The 26,384-nt window shown below is 44.6% G+C and overlaps 1 protein-coding gene across 2 annotated transcripts; it reads right to left on the reverse strand.

Moving 5' to 3' along the window:
* Window positions 1-2,760: 2,760 nt before the first annotated feature.
* On the reverse strand, window positions 2,761-25,883 carry dok2 (docking protein 2). Of its 2 annotated transcripts, none has more exons than XM_046034798.1 (8): window positions 25,311-25,883; window positions 23,395-23,532; window positions 21,404-21,568; window positions 19,049-19,157; window positions 9,802-9,971; window positions 8,614-8,772; window positions 6,874-6,990; window positions 2,761-5,079 (listed from the first exon to the last, which is right to left on the reverse strand). In XM_046034798.1, the coding sequence occupies exons 1-8, from the start codon at window positions 25,368-25,370 to the stop codon at window positions 4,252-4,254; spliced, it is 1,746 nt and encodes a 581-aa protein (XP_045890754.1). In that variant the 5' UTR covers window positions 25,371-25,883; the 3' UTR covers window positions 2,761-4,251. The 2 variants fall into 2 exon arrangements, with proteins under 2 accessions (XP_045890754.1, XP_045890753.1); XM_046034797.1 differs by having other exon boundaries at window positions 8,488-8,772.
* Between the last annotated feature and the right edge of the window lie 501 nt (window positions 25,884-26,384).

The following is a 26,384-nucleotide window of genomic DNA, read 5'->3' on the forward strand; positions in this document are numbered from 1 at the left end:
ACACACACACACGCACACACATGCACACACACACACACGCACACACGCACGCACACACACGCACACACGCACGCACACACGCACACACATGCACACACACACACACACACGCACACACGCACGCACACATGCACACATGCACACACGCACACACATGCACACACATGCACACACACACACACATGCACACACATGCACACACACACACACACACACACACACACACGCACACATGCACACACATGCACACACACACACACACGCACACACACACACACACGCACACACGTGCACTGATGCTCTTTTTGTTTCCAGCTGAGTGTGTTGTAAGCTGGACAGAGAGATGCATGCTGGGTCGCCTTTGTAGCCCGCTGTATCCTGGGGGGGGGGGGGGGGGGGTGCGTGTGTGTAGCTGGTTGTGTCGGACAGGATCACCGTCACACGGCGCCCTGCGGCTTTAACGTGGAGACGAGTCTGCACCAGTTTACTCAGACTAAGAGGAAGCAGCCAATCACAGCGACGCTCTGAGTCACCTGAAGAGTGACCCCACAGGTACACGGACCGCCGGAACTGTCGCGTGCTCTTGTACCAGAACAAACATGCAGCGTGTTGATGCGCAGCTTCTTTCTGCGGTGTGTTGAACTGAAGCTGAGCACTTTGAGGCGGAGAGGACAAACCAGTGAATCCGATCATTCAGAAGAAACTTGAGCAGGACGCTGAACTAGACCAGAACTGAATGTACAGCTACATCTGCACGACATCAGTAATAAATATCAGCCCTGCACCTGTCCTTTCTGGTTCCATTGACCTCCTCCTGCTGCTCCTCCTGCTCCTCCTGCTCCTCCTTAAATATACAGTCTAATGTTTATGCCTATACATAAATGCATATATAAATAATTTTAGGATATGATAAATGTAAACTAATCTAAACACGAGGTGTTTTTATAAAGTCCACAGAGCAGACGTGAGCAGACGTTTGTTAATGCAGCGTCGCATCAGAAAAAGTTGATGATGCGTTCACCTCTTAAAGGTCCTTCTCAGATCCTCTGCACGCTGATCAAACAGGTTCTCACCGCATGTTTTTTGTTTTCCTTTTTTTGAGACATTTCAAAAGTACCTTATAGATAATTGGAGGGAGAGACGGGAAGAACTCTTTCAAACACCGAGCCGTGTTACACTGCAGGGAACTTTCAGTTAGACTGTACAGAGAGCTTTTGCTCATCCCTCCACGCTGGAGGATCTATTAGGAGATCTGAGGTCTGGAGGCTTGTGGTGGAACGAGGTCTCCGTTTCCTCCACCTGCAGAACCAACAGAAGGTTCTACATCACGCACACGCCTGTTTAATTATGACTGCCCCTGAGTGTGTGTGTTTAATTATGCTAGGTTTGTGTGTTAAAGTAGAAACACATGGGGAGTGGCGTTTCCGTGACTTGAGAGGACTTTACAGTGACTTACATTTATCTACCGGAGACTCGCCCGGACCCCGAGGGGCCCCGAGGGACCCCGACGTCCCCGCAGTGTGACTGAGAGAATCAGAGGCTCATGAATTAAACAGACCTCTTACTGTCACATCTGCTGCTCGTGCCGACAGAAACGCCAACTGTAAAACCATTTGCAGCGACCCAAACCGACATGTTTCTAACATACATATATATTTTATTCAGAGTTATGATCCTTCAGATTTACATTTCTTCTTCCGCAGCAGCCGTGACTTCTGGGACGCCTCCTGTTTACACTTGTTTTCACTGAAAGGGAACGTGTGCAGGTCTGATTTTCCATCATACGTCAATCATGAACTAAAACAGGCAGTAACTCGTTACTGTAATACTTTTCTGTAACTAGTAGTGTAACTAATTACTTTTCTAACACAGTAATATTTTTACAGTAACTAATCCAAGTAACGCTGCGTTACTCGATACTGAACGCACCATCATCGACTGAAGGAAGAATGGAGAACGAGATGGAGGCGTTGTGTCCACAGCTGGAAGCAGCTGCTGCCGTTATCGTGTCACAAACTCTGCGCGAGCAGCGAAAAGCTTTCAACCGCGAACATTCCCAGAAAAGATTGATGCTGAAATACAAGGATTCATCTGCCAGAAGTTATCAAGAAGATCATGAAAAGAAAATCCTGCTGTGTTTTTTTTTGCCTGAGCTTCCATGTAGATATGGTACAAATACCATGGTACATACATGTGTACATGTGTATACATATACCATATACATGTAGCACTGATATATTATAAATACCACAGTATATGTACCATGGTATTTTTTGACAGTGCCATGGCACTCACATACTTTTACTTTAGAAACATTTTCAATAGATGACTTTAACATGTACAGAGTTTTTTACAGTCTGGTATTAGTACTTAATACTTCTGAATACTTGTACTCCTATATTGAAAGGCCAACCTGTTTTTTAATGACATTGTTTAATAAAGAGGAAAGTTTGCTGTATTTTTAAATCCTGTTTGTCGTGTCAGCAACCAAGTATTTTTAAAAGCGGGTACTTTCGTACTTTGACTCAAGTAGAAACCGAAGACCTGGAGTAATATTTAAGAGTATCATTACTTATGCTCAAGTACAGGATTTGTGTACTTTGTCCTCCACAGTACAGGAAACACCTGGAAATATCAGCCAATCAGAGGTCTCCCCTGGAGCCACAGCAGAGCAGGGTGGACGTTACGTCTGCAGGTGTCCCGACTCTGCTCTTGATGCTCTGCTTTGGTTCAACGTCTGAATGAATCAACGGACAGATAGACAATGCATGAGGATTTATTTCAGATTTACAGGCAGCTGTGAAACATCTGCACACAGACACTCACAGGATAAACACAGAGGAGGGTCGTACGAACTTCAGTTCACAGTTTAATGATACAACAACATAATAAAATAACTTCAGACGTGGATCTGGTCTCTGCAGATCTTCTGCTGCCCTCTGCTGGAGGAACTGACTGAAACAGACCTGAGGTCAGATCCATCAAACAATATCCAGAAACTCCCAAATCAAACTTTATGGCGTCTTATGAACATAAATAAATACTGATGAGACCACGGTGCTGCGTTTAAAGACGCTCTGACATCTGAGAGCATTTAGCTGGCAGTGATAATATATATATATATATAATATCATTTTGTTATACTTGATCTTGTTTAGCTTAGTTTAGCATGTTCAGCTGCATGTTTGTGTTAAAGGTTCATTACAAATAAAGTTATTATTAATAATATTAAGTTTTCACCGACAAGCTCTGCTGTCAGAAATGAAACCGAGAAGATAAAGAGGAAACACGACGCTGTGAGAGGGGACTATTAAATGATTTTATTTTTATTATGACCTTTATTTAAACAGAGAGGGCCACCGAGAGCAAACTCTACTTCACAAGAACTGATCCCAGTACAGCTCTGGTACTGTCGGCACGTACCGGTCCAGCGACAGGCGGACCTCAGTATGTTAGGGAGGTCACGTGACGTTTAAAGGTTCAGTGTGTAACATTTAGGAGGATCTGTTGAGAGAAATGCAAAATAATCTGCATAACTGTGTTTTCAGTGGTGTGTAAAGACCTGACAGAATGAACCCTGATGTTTTTATTACCGTAGAATGAGACTCCTCTTACACCGCCACGGACAAATGGAGGACCGCACGTGTTATTTAGCTCAGAGCCGACAGAGCGTGTCGACCACCGCAGCTTCTCCTGCGCGCTTACAAAGTGGCGAGTGAGCCGTTAGGCTGCGATACACAACCCTCACCACTAGATGCCACTAAAACATCCACGCTGAAGCTTTAACACGAGGTAACGGCTGTGAAACGGCGGGAGTTTGGTCAGATTTAGGGAAAGACGGTGGTTTGGGGTAAAAATAATGTAAGTTAAACGTTATTTAGCTTAACCTTTCACTTTCTTTCACACGGGACTTGAACCTTGGTCTCCTGAGGGAAAGTCTACTTGACTCATCCACCGCACCACACGGCTCTTTATACTACGTCACCTGACTTCTTCTGCCACTAGGGGTCGCCGCCTAACTAAAAATCTAAATGTGTGTCGTAACAAGCTGCTGATTGATGCACCTGTACGGACGTTTCTCTGCTGGATTACTTTATTTTATTAGAAGAAGCCGCTGACCGCTCCCGTCCTTAGAGATGGTGGACTGATAAACCGTAAAGAAAGAAAACACAGCGGATCAGCCAGAGATTCAGTCCTCAGCTCAGGTTAATGCTCACAGCTGACGCTCTGGATGCGCTTCCTGTGTCCTCTTCACGCCATCTTCACCATCACGTTGTTGTACGGTGAATCCAGCGGCCCCTCCCTCAGCTCCTCCTCCTCCTCCTCTTCTGGCTCCTCCTCCCCATCTTCTTCATCTTCGTTGGTGTTTTGTGCAACAGGAAACACCCTCTGAGGTCGTTTGGGCACGGCGTAGTCGTCCACCCGGGGGTTGTACGGGTACTCGTGACCTTTAGGGTCAGCAGCTGTACCCATAATCTTCCACGCGTCTCCTCGCATCTCCTCAGGGTCGTCGTACACGGAGGGGGGAGGTTTCGGCATGGCGCAGCCTTCGGGCTCGTCGTAGATGTGCTCCACCTTCTCGTACGGCGGCCTGAGAGCGTCGGCGTTGCTCAGGAAGAGGTTTCTGATCTTCAACTCGTCGATGCTGTCGTAGAGCGGGTCGGCGCCGCTGTCAGCTGCGCCAGTCGGATGGGTGTTCAAGATGTCGGCCATGACGTTCGTGGCGATGGTGTCGAAGGGAAGGGAGTACTCTGGATCATGGGGGATAAGAGGGGAGGCGCTGGGGGGAGGCACGCCGCCGCCACCTCTCTTCTCCCTCTTGGTGCTTCGATCTACGGCGGCCGGCAGGGTGATCTGGGAGTACGTCTCATCCGGGGTGGAGCTCAGTTTGGGGCTGAGGCGGGGGTTGGGGGTGGGGACGGGGGACAGGCCCGGGGCCGGGCCGGGCTCGGGGCCAGGCAGAGGGCAGCTGGAGATCATCTTGACCTGGTTCTTGCGGGGGATGGGGACGCCGCGAGTGTCCAGGGTCAAACTCTTCACACCGGTCAGCGTTTTGTCGACCGGGGGCTCCAGACGAGCCTGAGGACAGAACAGGTGACAGAGACATAAACCAATCAGTGATCAGTATTTTATCAATGAGAGTCTATCTGTTTCACTCTGGGTCCTGGATTAAAGTCCCAGTCTGCTCCTGAACTGGACCGACTGACACTGTCCAGCAGATGGAGCTGTTGGTGTTACTTACAGCAGCTCAGAGATCAGGATCCTTCATCGGCCTCTCAGCAGTAAATCTTTGTGTTTTTAAACCAGACAGTCGACATGTCCTCAGTCTAACACTGTCAGCTGTTCTCTGATGGAAACTGAGGTTCAGGTTTGGACAACGAGGCGGCACTTTAGTCACAGTTTGTCTCGGTGGCTTTGGTGCATTTCTCAGAACAGAAGTGAAATTCTCCAAACTACGTGTTCAGCCTCCACGTCGTTAAAGACATTACTCATCCTCATTATGTCGTTTCCTACATTATCAACATGTCATGCTGATCACAGTGTGTTGTTCTGGTTCTCTGTTGATGTCTGACCCCCAAAACATCAGTCCCTCTCACGCAGAACGGATATTTGGAGGCCATTTTGAGCCATTTAAGTTAAAGCGCCGTGTCTCAACCACCACGTGGCAGACCCACACAGATCTGTCTACAGAGATTAATTATAATCTCTGACACTGTGATATCCTGCACCAGTGTTGGCAGCAACACTTTACAAAAGTAACGCAGTAATATAACACATTACTAAAAAAATCAGTAATATATTAACACGCGTTACGACACATTTTAACCCAAGATTAAGTGGTGTTTGTTTTTTAATAATTCACCAACACTGACAACATTTCGGCAGCAGAAAAACAAATCCACGAGTTATTTCCTGTTCGAGCCTGCAAACTATCGACTCCTCTTAACAAGATGCAGCTCCCCTGATGGATCATGGGTAAATAGATTTCTATAGGCTGTGTGTTTGTGCTTTAACAAATTACTTTCCTGATCAGTGAGGCTGCTGTCAGCTCATCCTGACCGATCCTGTCAGAGTGTCGGAGATTTTAGTAGTCAGTGACGTTGTGCTGCTGTACCTCGTGTGTAAATACACACAGCGTCTTTCTTAAAGATTCATCCTTTTTCACCCCCGCTATTAATCACAAGGTTAAATTTTATGACAGAGACCCACCTGATGCACGGACATAACTCTGCACATCACTAGAACCGTCAGAATCAGAATAATGTGCTCATTAAACAGCAGGACAGGAACTCAAAGTAACGCAAAAGTAGTATTACAATTCAGAGACAGTAATACTGTATATATATATATATATATAACTAACTACCCTCAAATGACTAACAATCTATAAGGTATTACATTTTGGAAATAACTATTTTATAGATTTACAGGCATAGTTTTTCACTTGTAAAAACAAACATTGAAGCAAATATTACTTTGTGATTTAATAATTCATGTATGACAGGGTTGAACATCAGTTCAGTGTGTCCTGAACTGAATCTGAGGTCAGTATTTCCTCCTGTTTGTCTGAGCGAGCAGCTGTTTCAGGAAATGACTGAGCCTTTTTAAACATGAAAATAAATAAGTGTGAAGAGTTTTTAAATATTGACGTCTTCGGGAGGAACCAATGGGCTCGGAGCTGACAGCCACAGACAGGAAGTCGCTTGGTGCTCTTTTTGAAAATGACCAAAAAAGACAGCCAACTGATTTACGAAGCTTTTCCAGCTGCTGAGGAATTGAGGTGTTTTAATAAGAACAGACTAAATGACATAAGATACCTTCAACATTATTGATCTTCAGTGTTTAAAATCAAGTAGTAGCGTGTTTTCCTACCAGCGAGGGGCGATGTTGCTGTTGATGTGGTGGAGGAGTGGCGCTCTCTCTGTCTTTGTGATGAATCATCTGAAGATTTGGCGTTTCCGTCACCATGCTGTACACGCCGTCAGCTGCCTGCAGACAGAAAACATCCAGGCGGGTTTTAACCTGGAGCAGAAGCTTCCTGCTCCTCGAACAGACCAGAGACGCTGCTGCATTTTAGATAATTAACTGAGAACAAATCCTGACAGCTGTCACTATAAACACACATCCATCCATATTGTTTTAATTAAATTCATTAGTAGTAGTTACGTGAAATTAATCTCAGACTTTCTGAAGTCTAAAGCCGACTCTGCAAGTTCGGCCTTTCTCTGAATGTGGAGATTGCAGATTTATGCCCGACTGAAAGAACTGTGTTTTCACTTCAGGCCAAAGTCATAAATAATGTTGTCTGAGCCGTTTCTGATTTGCTGGTTAGGACGGAACATTAAATTAGTGACTGAAATCTCTGGTTGTTTTCCTGAGGTTTTGGTCTAGGTTTTATTCTGGCCACCATGACTTTATTCAGGAAGTCCTGAATTTATTGTGAGATAATTTGAAAGTTCTGTCTTTAATCCTGACTCTACTCTGAAAATCTGGATTTTATTCTGAAAATCCTGACTTTATTGAGGAAGTCCTGACTTTATTCTGATCTTATTTTGAAAAATCTGCTTTTATCCTGCAGCTATTCGGACTCTGCCCTGAATATCTGGACTTTAATATGAAAGTCCTGACTTTTTTCAGGAAGTCCTGACTTTATCCAGCAATAAAAAAAATTATTATTGAACTTTATTCTGAAAACCCTGACTTAATTCAGATAATCCTGACTTTATTCTGACTTTATTCTGACTTTATTTGAAAATTCTGCTTTAATCCTGCATTTATACAGATTTTGCCCTGAAAATCTGGACTTTATCATCAAAGTCTTGACTTTATTCTGCTTTTCATTGAAAATTCTGTCTTTAATCCTGACTTTATTATGACTCATCTGAAAATCTGGTCTTTATTATGACTCCATCTGAAAATTTGAACTTTATTCTGAAAATCCTGTTTTAATCCAGATAATCCTGCCGTTATTCTGACTTTATTTGAAAATTTATATGGATTTTGCCCTGAAAATTTGGACTTTATTATCGAAGTCTTGACTTTATTCTGCTTTTAAGTGACAATTCTGTCTTTAATCCTGACTTTTATTGTGACTCTGCCCTGGAAATCTGGACTTTATTATTAAAATTCCTTATTTTATTCAGAAAATCTTGACAGTAATCTGAAAATCCTAACTTTATTCACATCTTTAGTCTAAAGATGTGAATAAAGTTAGGATTTTCAAAATGAGTCAGAATGATGTCATGACTCATCACATCATTCTGACTCATTTTGAATCACTTAATTGTGAAAATTCTTGACTTTTTGTGAAAATCCTGACTTCACTCAGAGTCCTGACTTTATTTTGACTTTATTTTCTGATTTTATTTTGAACATTTCTGCCTTTAATCCTGACTTTTTTCTAACTCTACTTAAAAAATCTGGACTTGTGAAAATTCCTGGCTTTATTTTGAAACCACGTAGAGACGATCTGTAATGTGAGTTAACCTGAGCAGCAGGGGTTTGTGGCATGTGGTTCCAGGGCTGAGGCATCAGTGGCATCCTGCTCTGGACCAGGGGTGGGTTGAGGGGCAAGGGGGGCAGGTTCAGGTCCTGGGGGTTCTCTAGACTCACCTGGCCCCCCCCGGAAGTCTGCCTGTGGGGGTGGGAGACCCGCTGCAGGTCGATGGCAGCTTCCACAGCCTGAAACAGGACGTTCCCCTGTTTGGTGTCAAACTCAAAATTCCCCTCGCCAGAGTCACACCTCCGCCCGGCCTCGAAGGAGAAGGAGCACTGAAGGCAAGGAAAAACACCAGAGTCAGGATTAAACCAGACTTCATTCATACAAGCTTGACCTTATTCAGTGAAAAAACAATGATGTGATATATTCAGCGACTAAAACTAAATAAACTGTAATGTAAAAGATGGACGAATGAACAACTAGTCGCTGCTGTTGTCTATATTCTTATTCCACAACGTGCAGGAATCTGTGGAATCAGACACTGCTGCTCCTGATTCATCTGGACCTAAAACTCCTCTGAGTTAATGTAACGGCTGACTTGTTCCACTAAAAAGCAGCAACTAGGAATTCAGTAGTGTTAAAAAACGTAAAGCTTTAAGGACTGAATTAATCTACAATTGTCTCTATAATGCGAGTTTAAGGTTAGCACAATGAGAAGAACATGAGAACCTCTGGCAAATCCGACTTCACGCTTTCGGAGTTTAATGAGACGACCTTTGTTAGGACTGAATATATAAATAAAACTGAATATGGAGAATTCATATTCATCTGATTGAGATACTCTTTAACGATAGTCATTTAGTCCAGCTAATGTTATTAGCATAGCTGCCAACTCTCACGCATTGAGCGTGAGACTCATGCAGCTGACACCTTTCACACGCCCTCCGCTACACATCAATGTCTAACTGATAACGTCGACCTCGGCGTAAATAAACTCTGCCCAGCTGATGCGACACCGACGTACCCTGTGATGTTAATCAGGTGTACCCGCTCTCGCGCTGTGAGTCCAGTTTATTGTGATGTAGCTGGTAGAGTTTTGCAATATACACATCTAAAAACTGAAGCCTGCTCTGTTCGGGACTGTGAGCTGCACGTTATCAGAGCTGCTGAAGCTGAGGTGATACCAAAAGGTGACTGTTCAGAGAGAATCAACAACAAATCCGGTGGAAAAGGGGTTTTAGTTTCAGTGGGGACCTGATGTGGACTCTGTGGGGACCTCACAGGTGGAGTTTGAGGGTTAAGACTCGGTTTTAGGGTTCAGGTTACAGTTTGGTAGGCAGGTAGTTGTGATTGTGTGTCACCTTGTCTCGTCCGAAGCGGCGCAGGTATCTGTACGGCCAGGTGTACAGGACGTCTCCCGCCTTATCGATCAGTTGAAGAGCGTCTGAGCCTGCTCGCAGGACGCCGTCTCCTTTCAGCCTGCAGCGATCAGACGCCTCCGTCCTCCGAACGCACACTCTGAAGTCACGCACTGACACAAACACACACATGAACACACGTGTCATGATGATGTGACGCAACTGCAACGCAAGATTTATACTCCTGCATCGGGCCGACACATGCGTTTATATTTGCAAGTAAGTAAACTTTATTTATATAGCACCTTTCAGAGACAAGAGGGGTCACAAAGTCCTTCACAATATAATATAAAATAAAATAAAACAAATAAAAACAATAACACATAAAATACAAAACCACATGGCTGGTGAAGGTGAAGGAGTCCAAGGCTCTGAAGGCTAAAGGGAGAGAGTTCCAGATCCTTAGGTCTCGGTCTGACGACCTCAGAGAGCGACCAGAAGTGTGTGCGTGCAATAGAAGAGGGAGCTTGACCACGCAAGGCTCTGTAAGTAATGGTTAAAATTCTAACATGCACTCTAAACCAATTGGAAACCAATGAAGAGCCTGAAGCACAGGCGTAATATGTGATCTCCTGTTGGTCTTTGACAAAAGCCTTGCAACTGCATTCTGTACAACCTGCAGTCTGTCCATGGAGGATTTGTTTAGACAAGTGTACAGCACATTGTGATAATCCAGACGAGAAGAAATAAAAGCATGAACAAGCATCTCCATCTCTTCTTTAGAAACTACAGATCTAATCTTAGCGATGTTCCTGAGATGGAAAAACAGATTTCATATGTTAAAACACATTGATTTGTCAGAGGATGACAGAGCCCCACTGGCCTGCCTGATCTTAGGAGTAATGTTGTCTGGGGCAAAAATCACCACCTCAGTTTTGTCTGAATTTAGTTGCAGAAAGTTTTCTGCCATCCATTTGTTAATGGAGGCTAAGCAAGTGTATCAGGGCTACAAGATAAATATAATTGGATGTCATCTGCATAACAATTGTAAGATATTTCTTCAAAACTACCAATGATCTTTCCGAGAGCACATATAGGCTGAACAGCAGGGGGCCGAGCACAGAACCTTGGGGCCCATCACAGGACAAAGGAGTCTGACATATATGTGCGTCGGTGTCTCCGTTCTGCAATTACACCCAAACGCCAGTTGGCAGTAGCGCTACAGCGTCCACTGGGTTGACTTTTGCCGGCCGAGCAGGCTAACTTCCTGTTAGCGCTCCGCTAACGTGAATGGGGGTAAAATTGTAAACGTGCGGCTGGTGCAGCCTTTTCAAATGTTACCGACCGAATGGATCACATCCTGATAGTGAAACGAGTCATTTCGCTCGGGTTGTGACGCTCAAAAATATCGATCCACTGTGTTACAGCCGCCGTTTTGCCCACTTGTAAAAGCTACTTCAAAGCACGGAGCACTTCCTGTCGTCTCAGAGGCGTTATGGGGCTACCCAGCCGACCAATCACGACTCTCACCTACTGCTGGTGATCACCAAACAGAGCAACAAGTTACCTGACATTCTTTATGTAGCGCAGTCTCAGCTTCGGCTAACTGTCCCAATAGCTGACATCATTTTGTCAGCATCGCGTTGGCTAATCCCACGCCGCTTCATAGTGGTTTAGGGGAATATCACAGTTTGTTTAAGAGGACTGCAATGATGGCGTAACAGTGAGGAGACAGATTGTTGCGAGGCCGCCTGGACCAAAAATGCCAGGGCCGATTTTTTGCCCCAGTCCGGTCCTGCGTGTGATCGTGTCACGCAGAAGGCTCAATGTGTGACGTGACATTAAAGTGAGCGTTTCATTCACACCTCCTGGACGGCAGTTAACGTGTTCAGATCTGTGACACTGAGCTGCACAGAGGAAACCACACACACTCTCTCTGAGCCAGGTGTGTGTGCGCTGCAGGTGTTTGAGGATGTGGGGAAACAGTAGCAGCTTCAGTCGCTGCACATCACAACCTCAATTATCCACACAATGTCACTACTGTGGTCCTGCAGCAGTGCAGTACTATTTATATCTGCGTTTCTTTATTTTTATCATTTCTGCTTGATTGACACCTACACATCACTTTGTCAACCCACAGGCTTTAATATGGAGCTGGTCTCCCTCTGCAGCTCTAACAGCTTCCACTCTTCTCGGGAGGCTTTCTACAACAAGCTGGAGTTGTTCTGCCCGTTCATCCAGAAGAGCGTTCGTGAGGTCAGATACTGATGTTTGACGAGAGAGTCCGGCTCCCTGTCTCCGATCTAGTAAATCCCAAAGGTGTTCACAAGCTGTTGGAAGAATTATTGTCTAGCATTAAGATTTCAAACACTGACCACAGCATGAAAAAACAGCCCCTACAGAAAGTATTAGCGCTGGGGTGTCCCAATACTTTTGTTCATACATTGTATAAAGTAGTAAAATAGCAAAGATCATGAAATTACAACAAAAACAAATATTTGCATGAGATATCTTAAATTTAGTTTCAGGAGCAGGGCCACTTCCGGCGTTTCTATAAATACCTACTAACCCATTGCCTTGTCTTCGCTCTCATGTTCTGCACCTTGCTCTATCTTGTTTCCTCATCTTCTTCTTCCTCTCCGCAAGGTAATAAGTCCATCACGCCTTCTGCACAACACTGCGACTGCTACTGCACACGTCACGTAATCTCTTTCTTCCTCTCCTTGAGGTTACGAGCAGATCTGTCGGGCTACGGTAAATATAGTAAGTATAATAAATGTATCCAATGAGTGCAAGCCCAACACGCTCTCACCCCCAAGTCGTCTCATATAGACACATGTTGGCGTTGTTTTTGAATGAAGAAGCGACGCCAAGGGGTGTTGAACCAAACGTCCATACGAGACGAGCTGGCCATCAAAAAATCATTTAAAGATCTGTTGACAGGTTCTTGCTGTTGAAAAGAACACAAAGGGTCTGCTGTGTTTTGGACATTTGAATGTATTAAACCAAACCTCAGCACTTCTAACCACCTGTAATTGTGTCTTTATATATCCCGGTGTAGTACTTTTTAAACAACACGCAGCACAGAGTTCTGGTTGACCTCATCACCTCACAATCAGAGAAACCAGAACATGAACGCGCACAAACAGTCACCCTGCTGACGTCCGAAAACATCCGACCACAGACGTCTTTGACACAAAGTGCTGAGCGCTGGTGATGTTGAGAAACAGGAAGTTTGTCCTGTGAAGATAGAAGCTGAGGTCGTCCTGCAGCCGCTGGTCACTGCAGCGGTGCAACACCCTGCGCCGCAGCAGGAACTCACACACAAGTTTCCACTACACAACTACACATTTCAGTAAAAGCATCAGAACCGCAATGGAAAAATCCTCCGTTAGTTATAAATCAATCAGCAGACGCGAGGTTTTCTCTCTGACGCTCAGCTCTCGCTCAGTCGATGTGAAACGTCAGAAACACTCTCTACTCTACAGATCAAAACGCTTCTGTTTACAACATGTGAAACCTTCTACATGCCACTGCAGCGACATCAAACAGGTCTCCTCTCAGGCAGGAAAGCTCTCATCTGTTCCCCATTAAACATTAAAGAGGTCATATTCTGCTCTTTTAGTAAGGGGTTCTACCAGAACAGGTTCACTTGGTTTGTTAAACCCTCCGGTTTTTGCTCCCGAGTGAAGCGTCCCACTTCGATAAGTTCTTTGTTGGGAGTTGCACATGTGCAGTACCTAGGCATAGAAGTCTGCAAGGCCTTTGGAGCCCCGACAGGGCCCGACACGCTGGGTCAATTCAGGCTCGGGTCAGTTTCTCCTTATATGCGCAGAGCACACAAGCTTCTGTGTTAAAAAAATATTGTTGAATTCAGTGCTCAATTTCAGCACTTTCCTTCTACACGAGTTCATCCAGACTAATAAGGTTACTCTAATGGATTTCCTGGTAGCTAATAATGGTTTCTGATCACCCTTTAAAACAATGTGCAGGTACGCCGTGCATTTAAATAAATAATTATTTGATCATAAATTAAACACATAAACACATTTCAGGCGCTCGGCACCTAATAATTTACAAATGAAGCACTGGTTGTATTGATTAGATTCTAAATAGCCTAAGCAATAGGATCTACTAGCCAATCGGTAGCAGAGTAGGGCGGGTACTGACAAGCAAGGTAGTGGGATCCAAAACAAAGCCGCTTCAGCCGGTAACCACGGGCAGAACCACCAGAAGCAGCTTCAGAACCTGGACTGGAGCGAGACCTTTCAGAGCGTAGAGGTAGTAACACATTTATCTTTCAGAACGTTTTACCTGAGCTCTGTCTCCACATCACAGCAACAGCTCCACTGACCGCCTGCAGGCTCTCTAACGTTGTTACATTACATTTATTCATTTAGCTTTTTATCAGAAGCAGCTTACAACAGCTGTACATGTCAGAGGTCGCACGCCTCTGGAGCAACGAGGGGTTAAGTGTCTTGCTCAGGGACACAATGGTGGACGTGTCACAGTGGGTCTCTTACACCAAATGCATGACTCTTATCCACTGCGCCTCGGCCACCCACCACACTAGCCGCTAGGCGAGCATCATGTCGCGCGTTAAAGAGCGACGCAGATTACAGGCTACAGAAGTAAAGGCTGTGTTCAGGAGCAGAGTTTTCTGTGGGAGAGGGGAGCTCCCTTTGGGCAAACCTGTTCCATACTCAAAAAAGATTTATAACCCAATAAAGGAGAGGGGAAACGCACAATAGTTTTTTCAGTTGCCAGCCTGCAGAAGTGTAGATGAACTAAACTGTGACTCTTTAGGGATCCAAGCAACAGAGCTGCTGGAGTCCTATTGTTTTTGTTGTTTTTGTTGTTCTTCTTCTTTCTTTCTTTCTTCTTTTTCTCCGCTAAAAGTGTTTCGGCAGCAAAAACTGCTGGACGAAAAACTCACCAAAATTGGCACATAGGTTGAAAATTCCACCCACTACTCAGGCAAATAAAATGGCCCTCGTAGACCTCATGGTGGCGCTATAACAATCAACTTTGCGTTTTTCCAATGATCTCAAAAACGGCTTTGTTTAGAGTCAAACTTCTTTCAAAATTTTAATCTCTGGATTCATCTGCATCTTTGCTCCGATGGTCTTCTGCTCTAAAACTGTCAAATTATACGACTTTTTATCTCTTTTCTCTAAAACCTATTTTTGCGAACTTGTCCCAGACGGTTTCGCCAATCAACCTGAAACTTTGGCAGGAACATCTATGTATGTCGCTGATCAAAAGTTATCAAAAGAATTTTGATACGGCAATCTCTTTTTTTCTTAAATGTTTCTAACACAAAATGTCGCAGGTGGGTTAAACATGTCACCCAGTAATCAGGTACATATAATGACGCTCTCTGATCTCAAAGTGATGCTGTAAAAATCAAGTTTGCGTTTCCGCAATTATCTCAAAATATCCAAATTCACTTTAATCTCTCAAGTCGTCTGTTCTTCTCCTCGCGGCTGTATTTTTTCTTTGCTTTTACACAAAATGCATTCAATGACCACTTTATCCAAAAGCCACGAACTCCTTTATTTACTGCTCCACCGCCTGCAGAACTCTTCAAACCAGCTCAGGCGTCACAAATACACGCTTTGATAAAACCGTGGCAATTGTGCGCAAAACAGAGATTTTCCATGTGTAGGATAGGCCCCCAGGTTCATGTTTATGAGACGCATCCAGGCTGCGTGTGTAGAAGTTAGTGCCTAAACCTAAGTCAGTAAATATGTGCATGTTGACCGGCTAGCCCTAAAGCTAGCAGGTAGGATTAGCCTCCTTTGTGTTGCAACGCTATTGCAAACTGCAGCGTATCATAGGCAAAATCAATCGCTACGTTTTTTCATGTGACGCTTGAGATCGTGCTGCTTCAAACGCACTGTACCTAAAACTGTTAAAAACACACTGAGAAGAGAGACTGACACAGAAGTATATATTATGTTTGCATCTATGTGTGGAGTGTTTTGAAAAAAGCTTAGAAGTGCAGTCTGAGTGTAAAGCAGGAAATGTCTTTGCATTTTGGCAGAATTGGTTCAGCGGGTTGGTTGATGACTTACAGGCTGTGGTCACTGTGTCTCCAGCACCAGTGTGACTGTTTGAACAACTGAACAAACTGTTTTATCTTTTTATAGATAATGACTAAATGCAAAAATTTAGAGAAACTATGAGAATTGTTGCCAGTGTCTTTGTTGAACGAGCTTATTTTGAGACTTGTTGGTGTTTTGGTGGTTTGAGGTGACATGAACTGTTTGGCCGAGGTGCACGTTGGTGATTCAGACTGTATGAAGAGATTTGAAATGGTGGCTTTGGTTTTGAACGGTGTTTGTTAGGGTTCTGTTTCAGTCCGCACTTCACTTTCTTTGGAACACCTGCCTTTGAATGCAAATATCCAACTGCAGGAAGTCATCGTGGAGCTCAGGGACCTCGGCTGGGTGCCTCAGAGGTTCCGCTCTGTCCAGATGTTATTTACAGCACCTTTGCTAAGAACCTCATCAATAAAAGATCACGAACACAAGCAAAGTAAAAGGATCCCCTCGGTGCAGAGCGGATCATAAAAAGTCTTCGAGTGGGTGCATGTGTTTGAGTGTGCGCTTTTGATGCATCATTTTGGCCGCAGGCTGCTAAATTTAGCAGCTATGGGGAAAAAACGCTAGAGAGAGGAAGTGGGGTTTTTTGGAGGTGCGACAGGAAGTTGTGACTGAAGTTTGAGCTGAAAAAGCACGACAACGCGAGGAGGAGGTTCTAAACCTGTACGAGTTTTATCTTCAGAGGCTTCTCGGGTCTGCAGATAGAAATATGATCCACAGATCATTGATGCAGAGGTAGCAGATGGATCATGAGCCAGATGTTCTGCAGCTGCTGAGGTGATAAAAACACACAGTGCTGAGTTTTATTCTGTTTCACTGTTTTCCAAAAGCACTCAACATTTTATTCAGACTTTGCACTAAACCCTACTGTATTCCACTGTTAGTGTATCTGACTGTGTCTGTAGTAGATCTGCGGCTGCGTGCGACGGTCGTGGGGTTATTTCTAATGCGATCGTCTTCTAATTTACACATTCTGTTGTGGTTGGATGTTGTCCTGTCGTGAGCAGTAAAGTACTGCTTTCTACACTGTGGTATTACTGTCTTTTGCTGCAGTAAAAGATCTGTGTACTTCCTCCACCTCCGTTTAGCGCCATTACAAAACGCTTCTTGCGGTTTTTGTAACTCTGACCAGCTGCTGATCGGTTTCAGCCTCGTCAGACATCAAACCTTCTGTCGGCCGACGGGGAGTCTTTAAGATGTCACGTAGAGACATGAAAAGAAATGAAGCACAGTAAACTCCTTGAAGCAGCTTGTTAATCCGTCCTCAGAAGCTTTATTTGGACTGTATTATATATATTATATATAGTATTGAGGTCATGATCCTACAGTGGAATACTGAACAAAACTCCTTCATTTAATTGTTCATTGTAGATCTGAGCAGCAGAACTACAAACATGGCGGTGTTGGTACCAGGAGCAGGGCCACACCTCAAACATGCCACCCATCCCTCGTCTTCGCTCTGCCAGTCTGCACCTTCCTCTATCTTGTTTCCTCGTATCCTTCTTCCTCTCTGTAGGGTCCATCGTGTCTTCCCCACAACTACTCCTGCACACGTCTTGTATATTATATAATATTTATATATCTACACTCCTTGTATTTCTGTTTGAACCCATTGTAGTTTTCTGCACTCATTATTACTATTACTGTATAATTCATCACTTCTGTTTATCATTACATTTCTGTCTGCTGTAAATGATTTAATATTAGATTTAATATTTCCTACTTTATTGTTATTTAATAAATTAAATAAAGTATTTCTGATTCTGAGGCTTCACCACCGCACTGACTACAGTCAGCTGAAAGCTCTTGCCTACACACAGGTTCTCCACACAACTAATTATGTCACTGATGATTTTGGTCTGAACACTTGTGCAAACAACTGCGTCACATTTTATATTTGGAACGAATTTTAATCACTTTGTTTTCACTGTTTCTGTTCTGGATCAAAGTGTCGACAAAGACGCTTTAAATCTATTGTGAAACGATCAAACATGAATCCTCACTCGTCCTTTTGTGCCTACTCAGTGTGTTTAAGGTCATGGAACTTACGTTAACTTTTAAACTCACAGACATCCTGTGTGTAACTGAGGGCACAATTCAAACGGGACCTAAACATTAGTCGTCTCTCACTGTTGACTACTGAACAGACCGTAAAACTTTGAATAGCAGCCCGGGCTTTTATTTGGGACATTTAATTCCTTTTGCTCAAATCTGAAATAAGCTAGTATGAAAGAGTTTATTTATTTCAAACAGAATATTACTTACTTATTACTTACTAATACACGTCGTTCATTTGATCCAGCTCCGACTGACGGCTTATGTGCTAAAAACAACAGCAGGCTGCAGGATGAGAGAAGTTAGCAGACAGAGAGCGACGGACTTCACATGACAGGATTCACAGCTTGGATTCATTTTTATGAAAAGCTGTTCTGATTCTTTTGATGGGTGGAGACTGTGTTTCAGACTGAAGGAAGATAAATAATCAGGAACGGACACATTCGGGCTTAACGAGCGCTTCAGAGGTAACACCGGTAAATCTATATGAATCAGACTTTGGGACTCGTTGTTTCCGTTAAATGAACGATTGAATTGTGGAGAATCTAACTGATCTAACGATGTGCAGCATGTCACACGGTTAAACGCACAATATTTAACGATCTGAGCAGCTTAGAAGCAGCTAAAGCGGCGAGCCCGCGAGGTTTAACAGCTTTTATACATCCAGAGAACTTCTGTAAAGACCAGACCAGGCGTTTATCTGTCAAAATGTGTTCTCTCAGCAGGCCAGTAAAGGAGGTAGGCGGCTACTTGAGACCCGGCTATAAATTGAAGTTTTACGGTATGTTTGTCCAAAATAAGGTCCCAGAAGGGGAGGGGCTTAGGCTCTCTAAATGCAACGTCCAGTCAGACTGTGTTATTTATGAAACATCACTAAAAAGGAATCAATGTCGGGTGAAAGTCTAGTTTCTGACCCTCGGTCCATCTCCCTTTTTATTTATAGCAGGCCTACTTTCAGCGTCGAACTGTGATGCCAGAGCTTCGTTCTGGTCTTACATGTCGTTCAAGACAAACGACCTGTTTCGTGGTTCAGGTGTGAGGACGTGTTGCCACCTTTGCTCTGAAGGTGGTTCATCAAACAGGCGTACCTGTCTCTCTGCCGCCGTACAGTGAGTTGTCCTCCATTCCTTCATCTTCATCCACTCTGTTTCCTCGCTGCAGGCTGCCTTTCCTCACACTGTGCTCCGCCCAACTCATCTACACACACACAAACATAATGCAACAATTACATCATCAGTTTCATGACTTTTGCCCCGTCTGATCATCAGAGAGACGCTTCAGCTTCACGTTCACACTGTGCTTAAACACCACATAAAGAGAAAAGAAATAAGGGTCCCTTCAGTGAATTTGTGTGTTGACCGTTTGCAGACAGAAGCTGCCGTGTGATTGGCTGTTTGTGTATCACACGGACACAGAAAGAGGAAGTGGAGCTCTGACTCAGGACTGTCAGCCGGCATCACGCTGCTGTTTATAACCACACAAATAATATTTCATGTGTGCAGCTGAGACGCCATCACGAACCGCAGCGATCTGATCTGTTCTGATGGATCGACACAAAAACCACAAACTGTCACACAGTGTGAATGTCTGGTCCGAACGGTGGTGCATTGTGGGACGTGGCAGAAAGGTGATTGTTCGTTAGCCATTAGAGTTATGGGAGAACTAATAGGCTGATCGGGTAAACTGAGCTGTTTTAAAGTTTTATACAAAGCACCGTTAACTTGGACCTCCTTGTATTTTTGTGTCTTGTGAACAGCTGACTGGACGCTCTGTTTCCGCCCGGTGCACAGTGTAAGTGTCACTGTTAGTTTCCGACACACGCAGTTGTCATTTTCACGCCCAGCGAGTGTCGGCACGTTGCTATCTTGAAGCAGCAGAAAGGGGTTGACCAATAAAAACCTGGTCTGAAGTCAAAGGCTGCTGCTTGAAGGCTGACAGGCGGAGAGACATGAGGCAGAACTGGAAGACGTGCTCTTAAATGAGAGTTTAAGAGCACAAACAGAGTTTATTAACAAACAATTTATTGTAATCACGAGCTGTCAAGCGGCCGCAGATCGACCCGCTCACACGGGACGGCCGGCGTTGTGCAGAGTTCTGCACGCCTGCCGAGAATTGCAATGCAACACATTATGAATCCACCTCTTAATCATCTAACAATCTTTACCCATCACCCCTTTTCAGACACTTAGCTGTTCACACTGATCACCACACTACTTCTACTGAGTGTAACACAATATTAACAACTCTAAACGTTCCTAAAATATATACTTAGAATCATTTATCACCATTGATGAACCCCACAGAGGATATTAAAAAAAGTTATTATAAAAGAAGTATGTGGAGGTGCATGCAAAACTCGTCATTACACCTGTCCGAGTGTGTTTTGAATGCATAGCAGCGGGTCGGGTGGATGTTGCACTGTGCTCCTAAATAATTTTCCCGGTTCTATTTTTAGGGGCATCTGCATCTAAATTGGTCACATGAGCCGTGGTGAGCTTAATTAATGATAAGAAGTTCTCACACACAGCACAGGTTCATACAGTGACACTGTTCGGAGGCGAAGACGTTTCAAAGAGGCGACAGCGTCTGTCTGCTTCACTGATAAACCACAGAGCTGCAGAGGAACATTCATGATCAGAGACGGTTTAGACATCACACTTCTGTCTGCGTCACCCTTTAAACAACTGATAAAACAGTTTTTTGTAATGCACAATTCAGCCACCATTTAAATAGCAATGCATCTGGAACATTTCTATTTAAATGCACGGTGTAACGAGCAGAAGTGGACACGCCCTGAACACACTGCGTCACGCACTTTGGGCCATTCTCTGTAGGTCGTTTAAAAAGGGCTGGAAGACTCGTCAGAACAGCTCGAACCACATCTGACACGTCAGAGACTTGAGGGGTTTTGTCTCGGATCAAAGGCATTTTTAAAATGGTGGCAGAAGCCACAGACTCAGGGGGAAGCTGACCAGTAACGCAATGTGTCGGGTGACCTTGAGGCCGACAGTTTCCTCTTTGTCAGTTGTGTAAAAAGCTGCTCTTTCATAAGCGAGCTGTGCTTCCTGTAGGTCGAGCAGCTAATGTTAGCATAGCAAGTCACGGCCACGGCAGACAGACAGGCTGGTCGGTCGGTCACGTTGTGTCCTTCTAATCAAAGTAAAACCACCGACAAAGACAGGAGAGTAAAACCACTTTCCACCATCATAGGAAGACTGAGGTCGACCTCTGATCACCTGCTGTCTATCTGCCGTTACTGCAGGAAGCCGACTGACCTTCATTCACACAGTTATTTTTGAGTATATATATTCTTTAAAAAAAGAAGATGTTAAGAACAGGATTAGAAATGAATGTTTTCTAAAATAACTAAACTACACGTTCAAAAACTAAAGGGTACCCACGGCGTTAATAAAAAAGGGGGTCCTGTGTGTGTGTGGACCTACCGGGAAAGCGATCTCGCACAGTTTGTGTACCCAGTCATCCAGATGTTGTCTGTCTGCAGCAAATACGTAGATCTTCTCTGTGGTCTCGATCAGGAAGGGTCCCGTGTCTCTGGGACAGTCTATCTCCACCTCCGACACCCGGATACAGTCGGCCATACGGATCACCTAGTGGAGACACAAACGGCAGCAGAGCAGAACTTAGAAGAAGGAATCATCGCATAATAACATAAAACCTAACCAACCAAACTTGTGTGTGGGACACCACAAGTAGAATGTGGGTCACGATACAGAACAGTAGAGAACAGGAGTGAAGAGCAATTCAGAGCACAGTACAATACAGAACAGAAGGATATAGTATAGGAAAGTTGTTAAAGTTTTGGGTTTCCGATTTAATTTGAAATCGTCTGTCTCTGCTGTCCTTGTCTCACTTTATCTCTCTCTATCAGTGTCTTTTGATTTGGACGCTTCTTGAATCCCTGTTTATTTCTGTAAGTTTAGTTCACTTTGTCCAAATAAACGCCATACGCTTTAGTGTCTGCATTTTGGGTCCTGGTTTCCTGGGTCTTCATTCAGACAGCTATTACAGTATAAACTGACAAGTATTGACCCAGCGGACAATAAACAGAGAGAATAAATCGAAGGATTTAAGCTAGCATCCCAACTGCTAGTCACCTGCCTGCTTGCAACCAGCTATTTATATCAGCCAGTTCTCATGTCAGCCTTCTGGCAACAAGTCTTCTTTCCAACTTAATTGCAGCCAGACTGCACTTCATCCGCTGAGTCTTCAGCCGTCTTGTCCTGGGTCTACTTAAGACAGCTAGCCTCCTTTTAGCAACCACTCACATGCAATGTCCCTTCATCTCGACGGACAGTTAGCTCCCAGCCAACTAGTTACACATCCACCTTCAGTAAATCCTGCTAGGAGAAGACCTGGTCTATACAGTCTCCAATGAGTCATCACTGCCAAGGTCCTCGTCTTCATAGCTGTCCAGCTCTTTGTCCTGATCGCTGCCATCCAGTGTCTTTCTGCCCGGCAATCCAGAGACACAGCTGGCTAGCAGCCTTGAGATGTTTATCAGTACCACAGAGGTACCACCAGCCCCAACTGGTTTTTCGTCAGCGACCAGGCACACAACTGCTTCTGGTTCTCAGTTGGCAAGCCGGCTGACTCTTGTCCGTGCTGAGCTACAGCAACTTCCTGTTTCTATGGATCTGCAAATGACTCTAGTTCATGAGCTGCAGCAAATTCTGGTTTCCCCTGAAATGCAGAAACAGTCTTCTGGCTCTGATAAGTTACGGCAACCTCCTGACTTTGTTAAACTGCTGCCACAGAACGGCAGCAGCGCACTGTCCTTGCTGAGTTGCAATTGACTTTGGTTCCTGTGCTGCAGCTATTCTCTGTGCCTGAACTGAAGCATTCGCTAGTCCCAGAGAAACTACCTGCTCCTGAGCTAAAGTGGCTTCCTATCCCCCTGGAGCAGCTGCTAGACCCTGACACTGCTAGACTACAGCTGGCCCCAGACCTTGTGGAGTCGCTACAGCATCAGCAGCCCCTTGTATTTCTGGCCTCACAGGCTCTCCTGCAAGACGCCCTGTCACCCCCAGCTGCTCTGTGGTTAGTCTTCAGCCAGCCTGCTGTGTCTCTTGTCTTAAGGCCTTAAACTGTGGTCCTGGTCTCCTGTCTTGTCCCCAGTCTTGTGCTCAGCCTTCAGAGAGTCTCCGTCCTCGTCACCAGCCTCCAGAGGCACCTGCCCAGACTCAAGGGCAGGAGGATGCACTTTGTCTAAATGAACACCGTACACTGAACCTGTTCTGCTTTAGTGTCTGCATTTTAGGTCCACATCCCTGTTTCCTGTGTTCACACTAAAGCAGCCATAACAAAAGTAGAAGACAGTAGAGTACAAAAGTGTGAAATAGAATTTAATTAAATAAAGTAGAATGCGTTTAAGAGAGCAGGCTAACATAGTGAAGTAGGAAAGGGTGGAGTCTACCTTCTTGTTTTCTTGCTGTTTGCGTAGACTTTTGTCGTTCTTCTCCACACTTCCTCCATCTTTACACTCATAGAACTCCAGTCTGGAAATCGAACAGGAGCTTTCTCTGTACAGGACGCACCACACACGCTTCCACTTCTACAAACAGAGACATACACAATAAAAGTTAGAGTGGAAGGCAGATGTGTGGGAGGCGCTCACTGGTGTTCAGGCTCTGATCCTGGGAACAAACACTGAGCTCAGTGGTGCGGTTTGGCTCAGAGGCTGCAGGTGGAAGCTGATGAAACGGCAGCACAATTTCTAAACTACTAACCACTGCATTACTGCTACAGTTCCTGTTCTTACCACTGTTCCTTTTCCTGTCATCTCTCCTGTTCCTGTTCCTGTCACTGTTCCTATTCCTGTCACTGTTCCTATTCCTGTTCTTAACACTGTTTCTGTTCCTGTATTGTCTCCTGTTCCTGTCCCTTTCATCTCCGCTATTCCTGTTCTGTTCCTGTATTCTCTTCTGTTCCCGTTCTTGTTCTTGTCCCTTTCATCACTTCTATACCTGTTCCTGTCATCTCTCCTGTTCTTTTTCTTGCTAATGTTCCTGTTCCTGACATCTCTCCTGTTCCTGTTCCTGTTCCTGTCATCTCTCCTGTTCCTGTTCCTGTTCCTGTCATCTCTCCTGTTCCTGTTCCTGTATTCTCTCCTGTTCCTGTTCTTGTGACTGTTCCCATATTCTCTCCTGTTCCTGTCATCTCTCCTGTTCCTGTTCTTGTGACTGTTCCCATATTCTCTCCTGTTCCTGTCATCTCTCCTGTTCCCGTTCTTGTTCTTGTCCCTTTCATCGCTGCTGTTCCTGTTCCTGTATTCTCTCCTGTTCCTGTTCTTGTGACTGTTCCCATATTCTCTCCTGTTCCTGTCATCTCTCCTGTTCCCGTTCTTCTTCTTGTCCCTTTCATCGCTGCTGTACCTGTTCCTGTATTCTCTCCTGTTCCTGTCATCTCTCCTGTTCTCGTTCTTCTTCTTGTCCCTTTCATCACTGCTATACCTGTTCCTGTCATCTCTCCTGTTCTTGTTCTTGCCACTGTTCCTGTTTGTTTTCCTGTCATCTTTCTTCTTGTCCCTTTCATCGCTGCTATACCTGTTCCTGTCATCTCTCCTGTTCTTTTTCTTGCTAATGTTCCTGTTCCTGTCATCTCTCCTGTTCCCGTTCTTGTTCCTGTCCCTTTTATCTCTCCTGTTCCTGTTCTTGTTCATTTCCCTTTCATCTCTGCTGTTCCTATATTCTCTCCTGTTCCTGTTCTTGTGACTGTTCCCATATTCTCTCCTGTTCCCGTTCTTGTTCTTGTCCCTTTCATCGCTGCTGTACCTGTTCCTGTCATCTCTCCTGTTCTTGTTCTTGCCACTGTTCCTGTTTGTTTTCCTGTCATCTCTAAAGTTCCTGTTCTAGTCACTGTTCGTATTCATGTTCTTGTCTCTGTTCCTGTCATCTCTCCTGTTCTTTTTCTTGCTCCTGTCCCTTTCATCTCTGCTGTTTCTGTTCTGTTCCTGTTCCTGTTTGTGTTCCTGGCATTGCTTCAATACACTTAATTTGTAATAGTAATAATATCAATTTATCAATAAATAATTGATGAAGTAATAAATAATTCAATAATATAATGTTACATTCCTTTTGCTGACTAATGAGTAATTTTACTTTTGATACTGTAAATACATTTTGTAGCTAAGACATCAGCACTTTTACACTGTACCGTTTTGAATGCAAATTACTTGTAGTGGAGTAGTTTCACCCTGAGATACTGCTACTTTTACTGAAGTAAAACATCTGAATACTTGTTTCACCACATTACTGCTGCACCACAAACGTCACACACACATGCTGTGTTAGCGTTAGCTCTGTTGTTAGCGCAGTGTGAGTGCTGGTGTACCTTTCCAAATCTCTGTTGCTGCAGCTGCAGCACCCCCTTTTTCCTGATGTCCTCCTCCATGATGACACCGCAGGTCCTCCTCCTCTCCTCCTCCTTTCCTCACCTCTTTTCTCTTCTTCTCTCTGTGCTCCACTATTCTTTTGATGTCTGCCACCACTCCTCTCTCCTCCTCTGGTGTTTCCTCCTTTCCTTCCTCGCCTCCTCCACTCACCCTCCTCTCTGAGTTTCTTCTTCCTCGTTGGCTAAAGTCTCACCTCCTCTTGTGGCTATCCACCTTCTTCCTTTATTACTACTCTTCTTCGTTCCTTCCTCCTCCTCTTCCTCTCTGCTTGCTTTGGCTCTGCTCCCCTTCACCTTTCTTTTGCTCTGCGTTGACCCTTTTCGTGGCACTTCTTTTCAGGAACTTCTCCTTTTATTTCCACCTGCGGTTCCCCTTTCACCTCCTTTTGTTTTGTCTTTCTTTGTTTACTCGCTCGACTTTGTCCAGTTTGGAGAGTTTCTCGCCGTCCTCTCCTCCTGCACCTCTTTTCTTGCCTCCCTCTCTCTCTCTGTCTGTGGTATCAGTGTGATGCAGAGAAGCGTCTCTGTTTCCTGCCTTCTCGCTCTGTTGCAACATGTAATGCAGAACTAAGCGTCTGTGTGAAACCTCCTCCTTCAGTGTCGCTCCTCCTGTCCCCCTGTGTCACACTTTGTTTTATACATCCACTCTTCATTTCTGCTCTGTGGTTACTTTACCTTTTGTTGTTATTTTTCAACTTTGTTTCTACTCACCTACCTGTACATACTGATGTAAAACGACATCATTTGGTTTCCTGCTCCCCCTGGTGGTCGTGTTGGCGACTGATTCTGTTCATATGTGCTGAAATTCTCCTTAGATCGCGATAGCAATAAATCAAATGCTCCAACACCCATGACAACAAAAACTGGTATGTGTGGCTGCAGGACTGTGATAAGCACAACCTCCTTAACTCCTTACCTTGTTACCTCCCTACCTTGTTAGCCTCTTACCTCCCTACCTCCTTATTGTTACCTACCTCCCTATGAACCTAGCTCCTTACCTCCCTACCTCCTTAC

The sequence above is a fragment of the Micropterus dolomieu genome, linkage group LG21 (assembly GCF_021292245.1).
Source record: "Micropterus dolomieu isolate WLL.071019.BEF.003 ecotype Adirondacks linkage group LG21, ASM2129224v1, whole genome shotgun sequence".
Lineage (NCBI taxonomy): Eukaryota > Metazoa > Chordata > Actinopteri > Centrarchiformes > Centrarchidae > Micropterus > Micropterus dolomieu.